The sequence below is a fragment of the Notolepis coatsorum genome (assembly GCF_963971535.1).
Source record: "Notolepis coatsorum genome assembly, chromosome: 7".
Lineage (NCBI taxonomy): Eukaryota > Metazoa > Chordata > Actinopteri > Aulopiformes > Paralepididae > Notolepis > Notolepis coatsorum.
Window position 1 is genome coordinate 85930786 of NC_140171.1, and position 13326 is coordinate 85944111.

The 13326-nt window shown below is 42.3% G+C and overlaps 1 protein-coding gene across 1 annotated transcript in view; it reads left to right on the plus strand.

Moving 5' to 3' along the window:
* Window positions 1–13326, plus strand: part of sgcz (sarcoglycan zeta) — a gene marked incomplete at both ends in the record, with an annotated part of 840223 nt that overhangs the window by 566849 nt on the left and 260048 nt on the right. Inside the window, one exon of the mRNA XM_084318679.1 lies at window positions 6038–6110. Coding sequence (XP_084174805.1) covers window positions 6038–6110 — 73 coding nt within the window. The remainder of the gene's footprint in view (window positions 1–6037; window positions 6111–13326) is intronic.

Genomic DNA, 13326 nt, shown 5'->3' on the forward strand with positions numbered 1-13326 from the left:
ACAGGTAAAACAGGTTTGTATTGGAACAGGTGAAGCTGGTTTGTATTGGAGTAGGTGAATCTGGTTTGTATTGGAACAGGTGAAGCTGGTTTGTATTGGAACAGGTGAAGCTGGTTTGTATTGGAACAGGTGAAGCTGGTTTGTATTGGAACAGGTGAAGCTGGTTTGTATTGGAACAGGTGAATCTGGTTTGTGTTGGAACAGGTGAATCTGGTTTGTGTTGGAACAGGTGAAGCTGGTTTGTATTGGAACAGGTGAATCTGGTTTGTGTTGGAACAGGTGACATCCTCTTGAGTTCACTCCACTGTCAGATTTCTTTCACTTGTTTCAGGATTTTAACACTCGATACAAGATGACTTCTTACAATGGAGATTCATCTCTTGTTTGCCATGGGGGGAAAACATAAACATCGCCTACAAATCAGAGGCGGGAGCTTTTCAGCTGACATCAGCGACGTGGCCAAAACGCTGTCCTTTGCAGCCATTGAAAAGACTCTGTGAAGAGAGAACCAACGCAGCAGACTGTTGAATAGATAACGACGGCAGTGATGACAGGCCTCAGCCGTCATTAGAGAAGCCGACCCTGCTATCTGGCCTGCGGTGGGAAAACGGCTAACGGATCAATAGCGTGGCCCTGATACAAGCCGTCACATAATCACACTGATGTGCAATGACTATCAACATTATAGACTTTATGGGATGGTTACGCCAATAATGGCTATTCGCTAGTGTAGCGTTAGTTGTGGCGGGGGTGGGGGGAGGTTTGTGATTCCAACACAATTTATTTCAGTGGTGATTCAGTTGAAAGGTGGGTACACTCTGAAGACTCACAGCCTGTCTCCGCTCAGTCCTTTTAAGCCGTGTTTTCGACACACACGCAACTCACAATACTAAACATCCCAATCTCAGTTTAGTATACTTTCCAGAGGGTCAAAGTTGTGAAACTGTTTGCCTCCACATCTTTTGGATCTTTCTTTTCTGAAGTTTTAAAAGAGCACTGAAATCACATCTCCCAGCTCACCAATAGGGGGGGGGGGGGGGGTGCAGTTATGAGCAGGGTAATAGTAGAATTACGTAATTAGATCTGAATATAAAAATATGAGAAAAAATAAACATTGTAAACAATATAATTAACTCTGAATATAAAAAGATGAGAAATATAAACAGTGTATGCAATATCGGTTGTTATGGTACAATAAATATAGGCAATATTGAATTTGAATATACTATCAGTAAGAGTAAAAGGAAACAGTATACACAAGGTACCCTAACTGTCATACATCCGTACAGGTTTTGTACTTTGTGTGTATTGAGCCGTACTGTATTGTACCCATTGTGCAATCTGTTAATAAAATGTCCAATCAATCAATCACCGTGCAGGTGATTGATTGATTGAAAATGTTATTAACAGATTGCAGAATGGGTACAATACAGTACGGCTCAATGCACACAATTGTGGATGCAGACCAGAGAAAGACTTTCATCTTGTTTAGATCAGGGTCCCCCATTTTCAATTCATAATTAAATAAGTAAGGGTGCAATTAGCACCGTGCATTCCATTCTTTGTGGATCCCGTCCTTTGTGTTGTACCACAAAGAGCAGAGCACCACAGACCGTGGATGCTTAAAGGGCCTCAAAACACATATTTTTAATAGAGCCTTGATTTCTATCTAGTTTTAGCTCCACACACTTTGTTCTTATATTCTTTTTTCTAGTTTTAGCCCTTCTTATTTTATGTTCTTTTACTAGTTTTAGCCCTTCTTATTTTATGTTATTTTACTCTTTTACTAGTTTTAGCCCTTCACATTTCATGTTCTTTTTAATCCTATACTAGTTTTAATCCTACAGTACTTATTTTATGTAATTTTTTCTCTCTTGCTAATTTTTATGTTCTTCTACTGTACACTGTAGCGCTTTGAGATTTGTTCCACAAATATCAATCAATACAAATCAAATATATTATTATTATTATTATTATTATTATTATTATTATTATTATTATTATTATTATTATTATTATTATTATTATTATTATTATTATTATTATTATTATTATTATTATTATTATTATTATTATTATTATTATTATTATTATTATTATTATTATTATTATTATTATTATTATTATTATTATTATTATTATTATTATTATTATTATTATTATTATTATTATTATTAACCTAAACAAAATAATTATCCAGCTTGAATCAAGTAAACACAAATAATTTGCACACCGCTCGTTCGATTCATGGCGCTTCGAGATTCACGGCCCTTGATGTAAACAGGAAGGAGGCCATTATGATGAGGGATTAGTGGGAGACTAGGGGCTCATCCTCATTCCGCCCACTCCATACTCACCCTATCCACTCCACTCCATACTGAAGGGCATTCCTAACCGATCAGCAGGGAGGGAATGATGGAGAGCGTCAGAGAGTGACGCAGACGTCTGAAACACCACACAAACGGCCTATGAGGGACTTCTCTGAACATGCATCTGATTAGGGGTGCAACAGTGGCTCAGGAGGTAGAGCAGTCGTCTGGTAATCCGGAGGTTCCCGGTTCGATTCCCGGGCAGCATGTCGAAGTGTCCTTGAGCAAGACACTTGACCCCTAACTGCTCCTGATGAGGAGGTTGGCTCCTTGCATGGTCGCCTCCGCGATCAGTGTGTGAATGTGTGAGTGAATGGGTAAAAATGTGAGGAACAAATTGTAAAGCGCTTTGGAAATGAAGCCATTTACCCTTTATAAGCACTGTTACTCAGTAGTACTCATTTATATATATTATACCCAGTTTAATCACCTGTACATTGTATATTACTATTGCACTTTACTGTTACATTTGCACTCTGGTTGGATGCCAAACGTCTTGTCGTTGTACTGTAATTGTGCTGTATGATGACAATACATTTGAATCTAATATAATATAATTATTTAAGATTTCAAAACAGCCTTGCTCATGAGACAGAAGGGGATGTTAGTAAACCAAACCACAGTGAGGCATATGAGGGAGGGGGGGAGGGGGGGGGGGGGCACAATCTTTCAAAAACTTACAAATGTGTTGTTTTGTAGAATTTCAATAGAAAAAAAGGTATAATGACAATACATTTGAATCTATTCTAATCCTAGATGTCTTTAGGTGTAAGAAGTAACACAGAATCATGATCCGGCCAAGTCCAATAAAAGCAACAACAGCAACAACAAATCACCAAGCCATTATCAATTTTGTATGAAAATATAATTACAGTATTTCATAAACACACACTTAGATCCAATAGATTGAAAAATGTCCCCTTTCTAGATGAGGGGGGGGGGGTCTAAAAGAAACACGTCTTGAACGAGAAGCTCTAAACATTTGGCACTCACTTGGGGCTTAATGATGAATTGGTTCTAAGTGTGTTCGTTTTTGCCAGTAGCCAGTGTTGTAGTTGAGTCACTAAATCTCGAGTCCGAGTCGAGTCTCAAGTCCCCTGTGTTCGAGTCCGAGTCCAAGTCCGAGTCACCAAAGAAGAGCCAGAATATCGAGTCCGAGTCGAGTCCCTGTTACCCTAGTCCGAGTCAGAGTCATCAAGGTTGAGTCCACTCCACTTTGGCAGTCAAAGAGCTGACATACAAATAAAAAAAGGTCTACATTAAACATAAATGACACAGCGGTCACCAAGGGAGTTTATTTACTTTGTGACACAATAGCCAAACAAATGCACTAGCCATCAATATCTTATGCCAAATGATTATGGCCTATTACACATTTGTTTTAAAATAACTAACTATTTATCAATTAACAAGTCAGAGTCTGCACCTTCCGAGTCAGAATGCAGTCAATGCTCGAGTCTGAGTCATCAGTGTTCAAGTCCAAGTTGAGTCACGAGTCCTGGAAATCAGTCCAGGACTCGATTCCGAGTTCTGGACTTGAGTACTACAACACTGCCAATAGCACTGTGTCGAAGTGTCCTTGAGCAAGACACTTGACCCATAACTGCTATCGATGAGCAGGTTTGCACCTTGCATGGTTGCCTCCACCGTTGGTGTGTGAATGGGTGAGTGAATGGGTGAATGAGAGGCATAAATTGTAAAGCGCTTTGGATTTACATAAATGCAGTCCAATATGATACCTCAACACACCTCATAGAAACAGCAGACACCTGCTCTGGATCACCTGGAGCTTCCTGAGGTCACTACTGGCAGCAGATGACCACATCGCAGAGCAATAGTCAAGATGACATAAGATAAAACTAAACTTTGCACTATCTGACATAAAAGGGGACGGGCAACAAAATAAGCACATTTCCTGGAAATACCAATTGCTCTTCCCATTTTTAAAACAATATAATTAATATGCTGAGACCAAGACAGAGTGCAATCCAGCATCACTCCAAGGAGTTTAGTACTTTCAACTTGTTAAACTGCCGAATTACACAAGTTTAAATGAAGCTTTGGATTTGTAGATAACCTGTGCCTTGTTCCCAGCACAATACATTTAGTCTTGGAGATATTAAGGACAAGTCTATTACATACTACCCAGTCATGCACAACTTTAAGTTCTCTGCTCAAAACTGCATTAAGTACATTGCATGATGGTACAGCGTAATACAATGTTGAATCATCTGCATAAAGAACTGTTGTAGCACATTTGGTAGCCCAAGATAGGTCATTAGTAAATACAGAGAAGAGCAAAGGTCCTAGGCAACTTCCTTGCGGAACGCCACACTCTAGACCTCTGCTACTGGACATGCTGCCATTTAGATACACCTTCTGTGATCTAGAGGACAAATAACTTAGTATCCACTTTAAAGCAGAAGAGTTAAAACCATAACATTTAAGTTTCTCAACCAGTAGAGAATGGTCCAGCACATCAAATGCAGCACTAAAATCTAACAGCACAGCTCCCACCAACATAGAGTTATCTATAGCTTTAAGCCAGTCATCAGTCATCTGTATCAAAGCAGTAGAAGTAGAGTGACCAGCTCTATAGGCATGTTGAGAATCTGTTGCAAGAGAGAAGGTTCTTTATTGAGAGAGTAGGAAGGCAGAGAGGAAGACAGAGTAGAGAGAGACAGGAGAGAAGGTTCTTTATTGAGACAGTAGGAAGGCTGAGAGGGAGACAAATGAGAGAAGGTTCTTTATTGAGAGAGTAGGAAGGCTGAGAAGGAGACAGAGTATAGAGAGACAGGAGAGAAGGTTCTTTATTGAGAGAGTAGGAAGGCTGATAGGGAGACAAATAAGAGAAGGTTCTTTATTGAGAGAGTAGGAAGGCTGAGAAGGAGACCGAGTAGAGAGAGACAGGAGAGAAGGTTCTTTATTGAGAGAGTAGGAAGGCTGAGAGGGAGACAGAGTAGAGAGAGACAGGAGAGAAGGTTCTTTATTGAGATAGTAGGAAGGCTGAGAGGGAGACACATGAGAGTAGGTTCTTTATTGAGACAGTATGAAGGCTGATAGGGAGACCGAGTAGGGGAGACACAGGATAGAAAGTTCTTTATTCGGACAGTAGGAAGGCTGAGAGGAAGACAGAGTAGAGAGAGAGACAGTAGACACTTGGTTCTTTATTGAGACAGTAGGAAGGCTGAGAGAGTGACAGAATAGGGGAGACATAGCAGAGTAGGTTATTTATTGAGACAGTAGGAAGGCTGAGAGGGAGACATAGTAGGGGAAACAGAGGAGAGAAGGTTCTTTATTGAGACAATAGGAAGGCTGAGAGGGAACAACAGGAGAGACAGTTCTTTATTGAGACAGTATGAAGGCTGAGAGGGAGACAGAGTAGGGGAAACACAGGAGAGAAGGTTCTTTATTGAGACAGTATGAAGGCTGAGAGGGAACAACAGGAGAAACGGTTCTTTATTGAGAGAGTATGAAGGCTGAGAGAGACAGGGAACGGGTGACACAGGAGAGACGATTCTTTATTGAGTATTACAGAGAGAAAGCAGACATATAATATTTGCAACCATGGTCTATATGACATGCTTACTTATTGTTACTTATTGTATATATTCTCTCTCTCCTCTCTCCCCCTCTTTCTCTGTCTTTCTCTCTCTTTCTCTTTCCAGGGACCGAGGGAGTGGTGTTTGCTCATTCGGTAGAGACGTCACATGTCAGAGCAGAACCCTTCCAGGACCTAAAGTAAGAACTGTGTGTGTGTGTGTGGGTGTGTGTGTGTGTGTGTGTGTGTGTGTGTGTGTGTGTATGCATGTGTGGTAATGAAGTATACAAAAAGTTAATTCATGGCCAAGAGCAATCTTCTATCAATACAGACACGTGCATGTACCTGCAGGCTCCCAAGTATGTGTGTGTGTGTTTTAGTGTGTATGAAAACGGGACGCACAAAGGTTAATCTGTTGCCAAGGGCAGTTTTCTATTGACACATATGCATATGCAGTGTGTGTGTGTGTGTGTGTGTGTGTGTGTGTGTGTGCGTATGCGTGTGCGTGTGCGTGTGCGCGTGTGTGTGTGTGTGTGTGGATCACGGTGTGACCGAAGCCAGCCCTCTATTGATGCTCCGCACTACAGGCTAGCACTACACACTGTGAACTTTAGCTGCATAGAGCTAGATGCTGTACTGTGCTTTCTATGATAGACAAGTAACACAACTAAAAGTGTAAGAGAGGCTAAAATCTAGATACATTAAATTAAGAGCAAGAACAAGAACAGGCCACCATGGATGCCCTTTCAATATTCCGTATAAGAAGCTTAACATCTCCAATGGCAATTAGGTTCGGGAGCCTCAGTTCCTTCTGTAATAAGTTCCACGTAGATGGGGCAGAATAGGAACAGGCTGTTTTGTTCTGTGCGGGCAAATGGTACAGAGAGAGTTACTACCTGAATTTTGTTCTATATTCTATTATTACTACAACCTATCCTACCTGTACCCCCTATACCCCGAAACTTGAATCCCCCCAAGGGGATTAATAAAGGAACACCTGACTTGACTTAATCAGTTAACAGCCTAAAAAGTAGTTTTTCTCACATATTTCTGTGTACATTGGCCTCCTGTTTTTAGGGGCCATGAGCCAAACCTTAAGTGAATGGTATTTTACAACGGTATAAACTAACTGCTATAATTAAATTAATAAATTAGTCATTTGGTATGTTTTTATTTTCTCTTTTTCAAAACATAGAACAAGACATCACAATACAATAGATTTATGGTAATAATAATAGAGACACTAACAACAATAACACTAACAATAATAACAATAATAACAATAATGTTCTCCCCGTGCTCGCAAGGGTTTCCCCCCCGATAAGATAAACCCAATGGAAAAACATGCACAACAATAGATCGCTAACGCTGTGGCGTCCTTGACGAAGACGGACATGAGCACTTGGATTGGTCCCCTGGCGCGGCTCACGTTGACGCCTGTCTGCTCCCGGCTGCCCTTGGGGGGGAAGGACGACGGGATGGGTTAATCGCAGATACGAATTGCATGCATGCATCGCATGTGTGCCGATTGATGACCTCTGAGCAGGTCCTAAATTATTATAATTATTATAACAAAAGAAATGATAGTAAAATAATAAAGACATAATATAAACTATAAAAGTACATTATCAGACATGACAAAAGACAAACAACAAAGACACGGCTCAAATATTCACTGTTGTACTGTATATACAGCAGAAGTGGCGGTTAGGGAGTCAACTCCTGGTCCACGATAGCACCCAGTGTACTGATAAACTGTGTGTGTGGAGTGTGTACGTTTATTTTGTATATGTGTGTTTTATATGTGTGCGTTTAGTATGGATGTGTGTTTTATGTGTGCATGATTATATGTGTGAGTGCACGTGTTTCGTGTGTGTGTGTGTGTGTGTGTGTGTGTGTGTGTGTGTGTGTGTGTGTGTGTGTGTGTGTGTGTGTGTGTGTGTGTGTGTGTGTGTGTGTGTGTGTGTGTGTGTGCGTGCGAATAGGCATGTACTTCTAAGTACATTATGATACCTTCTGCAACGACCCAAAGCATCTACACACAAGACATTAGTGAGGTCTAGGGAGGCTAAGAGTAATGGGGAAATCCGGCGAGTACAGTGGTGGATAGCGCAGGTCCAATATGAGATAGATATGGGTCCCATATTTCATAAAAAGTGTCCAACTTGGAGTGCAGCATACACGTGATGTATTCACAAGGAATACAGTCCATAATAATGTTGTGCCATGACCTCTTTGATGGGACCTCGTCCTTGATCCAGAACAGAATGTTTTTCCTAGCAGCAAATGTCAACAAATTGAACAGTTTCCTATGTTTGAAATTGGCAATATGAATATCTGGGGGGCCTAGTAAGAGGCAGGTGGGGATCCAGTTCGATGGGAGTCTGGAATATATCAGATAGGTCCTCTACGATGTCGAATCAATAGCTCTGGAGCTTTACACAGGACCAAAAGCAGTGGACGTGGTTTCCAATCTCTATCTTGCATTTAAAGCAGAGTGGGGATGCATTGGGATCCATTTTACTCTTAAGGGCAGGGGTAATATGAATGCGGTGTAAGATTCTAACTTGGATAGACTTGGTGCGGTTGCAAACAGAGATTTGTATTGGGTAGGTCCATGCATCCTGCCAGTCCTCGTCCGTGATCTCTATGTCCAAGTCTTTTTCCCAGGACTGTTTAGTGACAAGGGAAGATAAAGATGAATGAGTACTATAGAAAATAGATATTTGTTTTTTAGGAATCTGCAAGGAGAGGGCTTTCTCCACCTTCGAGGTGGAACTGTTAATTAACAGTGAGGTGTCCTTGGTGATAAACTGCCTAATTTGTAAGTACAGTATTTAAAAAATTTCATTTTCAATAGGCCATACCGCTGCTGCAGCTGTAGAAAGGACATTAGGGTCTGGCCATCAAACAAGTGGCCAAGATTAGTTATGCCCTGCGTATGCCAGGTCTTGAAGCCGCCGCCAATTTGGTCTGGCTTAAAGTCAGGATTGCCTACGATCGGCCCTCCACCTTACGGACAGTCTTCCAGGCCTTGACGGAGCATAGTGTGATGGGGTTAGAGCATATTTTCCTAACAGACTTAAAGTCTTTGATAAATAGTAGGTTCCACAGGGGGGACTTAGATTGCGAGGATTCAATGTCTAGCCAGATTGATAGTGGGTCTGATCTGAACCAACCGACAAGTACCCTAAGGTGTGCTGCTAGTTGGTAATGTCTTATATTAGGTAGATCTAGACCCCCATCTTCACCATCAATCTGTAATTTGGCCATTTTCAGACGCGGTTTCTTCCCATTCCAAATGAATGAGCTTAGCCAGCCTTCTAGCACCTTGATAACCTTGTTTGTCAGCAGCACTGGAATCATTTGGAGAGGGTATAATAGTCTGGGGAGTACGTTCATTTTGACGAGGGCTATCCTACCCAGCCAGGAGATTGGTAAAGGGGCCCATCTAACTAAGTCTGCCCTTATGGTGTCTGAAAGGGGGGGAAAGTTGGCCTTAAACAATGTATCATAGGTGGGTGTCACAAATACTCCTAAGTAAACAAAGCCGGAGGGCGACCAGCGAAATGGGAAGGGCTCGGGCAGGATCGGGATGGATTTAAGTGTCCCAAGTGGCATTGCTTCGTATTTGGAAAAGTTAATTTTGTACCCGAGAAGGTTCCAAATGTGGAAATCATGCGGGTTAGACATGGAATGGAAGAGTCAGGTTTAGATATAAAGATCAGTACGTTGTCCGCGTAAAGAGTGATTTTGTGCTCCCTCTCGCCCACCCTAATACCTGAGACCGCGGTTGACTGCCTAATGGCCTGAGCGAGTGGTTCTATGGCCATGTCAAATAGTAAAGGGCTAAGAGGGTCCCCCTGGGGGTTCCCCCGTTGTAGAGGAAATTGTTAGACCTAAGCCCGTTAGTCAGAACCGCCGTCATCCATGAGTTGTAAAGAACCTTGACCCAGTCAATAAAAGTGTTTCCTAGGCCAAATTCAGCGAGGGTTAGCAACAAATACGGCCATTATACACGGTCGAATGCTTTCTCCGCCTCGAGAGACAGAACCAGTTGGATGATATTAAGGAGCCGTCTCATGTTGTCGGTAGAGTTCCTACCCTTAATAAAACCAGTCTGATCTTCGTTAATAATGAAAGGGAGCACTTTTTCTAGGCGCATGGACAGGATCTTGGAGAGCAATTTTTGGTCAGAATTAAGTAGGGCTATAGGCCTATAGGAGGCACACTTTTCAAGTTAGCTAGGCACCTGCCAGGCTTGTCACCGTGTTCGTACATTCTTTGTCTGGCAAATTTAAGAGAGTATTCGGCGTCATGGATCAGAAGAGTGTTTAACGCAGTTCTGGTTGCCGTAAGCTCTATAAGCACAGCCGGGGCTGGGTTTGAAACATGTTGATTCTCAAGGTCAGCTAGTTTGGATTCAAGAAGTTTGCATTGTTAATTTTTCTTGCGTTTCTTGGATGATACGTAAGACATAATCAGTCCACGAGAAAATACCTTGGATGTTTCCCAGACCAGAGACAGGTTATCTCTAGAATGTGAGTTAATTGAGTAGAACATTTTAAATTCCGATTCGAAATAGGAGACAAACCTATCATCCTTAACATGATGGGTTAAGACGCCAATGTCTCGACAGCGCCCTCTCTTCTGACAAGGAGTAGACCAGATATATATGGGGCGTGATCCTATAAAACAATACTTCCAATCAGGGGCGTAGCTGGGGGGGGGGGGGGGTAGCTTAGGATGATTCCAAGGGCCCAGCACTGGGGGGGGCTCCGAACATTTTTTTTTTTTTTTACTAGACATCACTCAGGTATATTATTGATGCTCTCATTGATACTATGTTTCTTTCTGAAGTGTGTGTGTGTGTGTGTGTGTGTGTGTGTGTGTGTGTGTGTGTGTGTGTGTGTGTGTGTGTGTGTGTGTGTGTGTGTGTGTGTGTGTGTGTGTGTGTGTGTGTGTGTGTGTGTGTGTGTGTGTGTGTGTGTGTGTGTGTGTGTGTGTGTGTGTGTGTGTGTGTGTGTGTGTGTGTGTGTGTGTGTGTGTGTGTGAGATATATAGAGAGAGAGGGGGGGCTTTGGTAGACTATTGCATTGGTCCATTCATTGAAGATGAACGCAATGCGACATCCTTTACTAGGCTCACCCACCAACAGTGCAGGTGCTGAACTGCTGATCCGAATGTATAGGTGAAAACCATATTATGCGTTTTCATCAATAAAAAAATGGGCAAAAAAATTTCCGCTCGCGCGCTTACGTGCGCTCGCATTCACTGGGGGCCTACAAATACATTCTTTCATGGGGCCCAGAATCTGGAGCTACACCCCTGCTTCCAATTGTGCAGGACGATACCAGAAAGAGCTTAGAGGAAGGGATGAAGAAATAGTCTATTCTACTGTTGCTCTTATGTGGGCCGCTAAAAAAGGTGAACTTCAGTTCGGATGGGCAAAGGGTTCTCCAGACATCTGAGAATCCAATGTCTGTACATGGAGGAGAGCATTTTTTCTTGTCTAGAGGGGGAGCCGAACTGGGTGGGAGTTTGTCAAGAGACGGTATAAGGTGACAGTTAAAGTCTCCGCCCACAAAAGCATTCTCAGAGGCCAGGCCATTAAATTCAGTAAATACTTTGAATATAAAGTCAGGGGAGTAGCCTGGGGGACAGTATACATTCATAAATGTCATTTCTTTACCCTTAAGAACCCCTTTGATAATCACATAGCGACCATGGCTATCTAAAGAGGAAGTTATGAGTCTAAAGGGGACATTTTTATTGATCAGTATGGCCACTCCCCTACTAAATGTAGAATAGTTTGTGGCGAAGACCTGTCCCACCCAACTCTTTTGGAGTTTAGCGGTGTCATTGGGTCCCATATGGGTTTCCTGTAATAAAGCAATAGAAATATTCTCCTTCTTTCGCCTTCCTTTTCGCTAGTTTCTGAAGACCTCGAACATTCCAGGAGCAGAGCTTAAAGCTCTCAGAGTTAGCCATAGCTATAGAATATTAGGGTGTGTGTAAATTCACCTATTTTAACCACTAAGCATATGTACCTAGAGCCATACATAAAACAAACATTGTCAGTAGTAGACATGTGTCCTGAGCCATACATAAAACATACATAAAAAACATATAAAGGTGCGGGACCGGTGGGCCTTTCCCCAACAACACAGGGACTCACCATAGGGCCTAAAACCCTCAAACCTACCATAAGTATGTTACTCTCTCAGTGGCTGCTTGCCACACTCCCAAACATAAACAAAAAAATGAAAAAGCCTCAAAACATGGAGTAAATGGAAAAGTTCACATTAAACCTTATAAGAACATAGGTAAGTTTAAACAAGAAACCTAGAACAGGAACCATAGCAAGAGAAAAAAGGGGGGGGGTAAATAACCTGTGTACTGCATGATAAACGTGTGCAGTACGTCCATCAGGCCGGAAGAGGGCGATACTCTGCTGACAGGTCCATTGTTTCCTATGGTTCACACAGAGTAGCTTGCTGCCTTGTCATAGCGCAATTAGACCGCCGTGTCAGGACAGGGCGATGTGCAAAAGTTTGATATTTGATGTTTGACAAGTTTGATATTTTAGCGGCCTAGCAGGTCAACAGCAGATGATGACGCCTCTGGCCGCAAACGCGACCATTTGCCATGTGTGTGGCTAGCAGAACGTAGCTGGAAGAGCGTGGCTGATGGATCCATGAGACCCCAGTCCGAAAAAATATGTACACACACACTAAAAAAAAATTAAAAAATGCATCACGGAGGCATTAAGCCAAGTCGTGACGAGGCGTAAGTGACACGCATAGAAGTCCTAGGTCATTTAAACAAAGCTAGCGCTTAGCTCCCCGGCATATAGTAGACATAAAAAACAAATTAAAATTTAAAAATTTAAATAAAATGGCATTATGTAATAGTTATACAAAACAGACCAGGCCAACCCCCCCTTAAGTCAGACGCAGAGAAAAATTTAAATAAAGCATCCAGGCGACACATAACGTCACACAGTCAACCATATTTATAAGAACAAAGAAATATAGAGTGATATGACGCTCTGCGCGTTAGCCATAGCGAAGTGCTAACGGCCCAAAATCAGGCTAGTACCGCGTTTGGTACTGGTGAGGCCGGTGTTGAGGCCCCTTTACGCCGGGTCCTCAAGAAGTCCACGGCGTCCTCAGGCGATGAAAGATGTTTTCTTGCGCCGTCTTCGGCTGTGATGATAAGTCTTGCAGGGAACTGAAGAGACGGCTTGAGACCTTGCTTGTAGAGGGGGCCCATGACTTCTTTGTAGCGGGAACGCTGCTCCACGACTTCAGGGCAGTAGTCTTCAAAGATTAGGACTGGTTTCCCTCTGTATTTCAGCGTTCCCCTCCTCTTCCGTGCCTCCCAGATAATCCTCTCTTTTATTCGATAGTGATG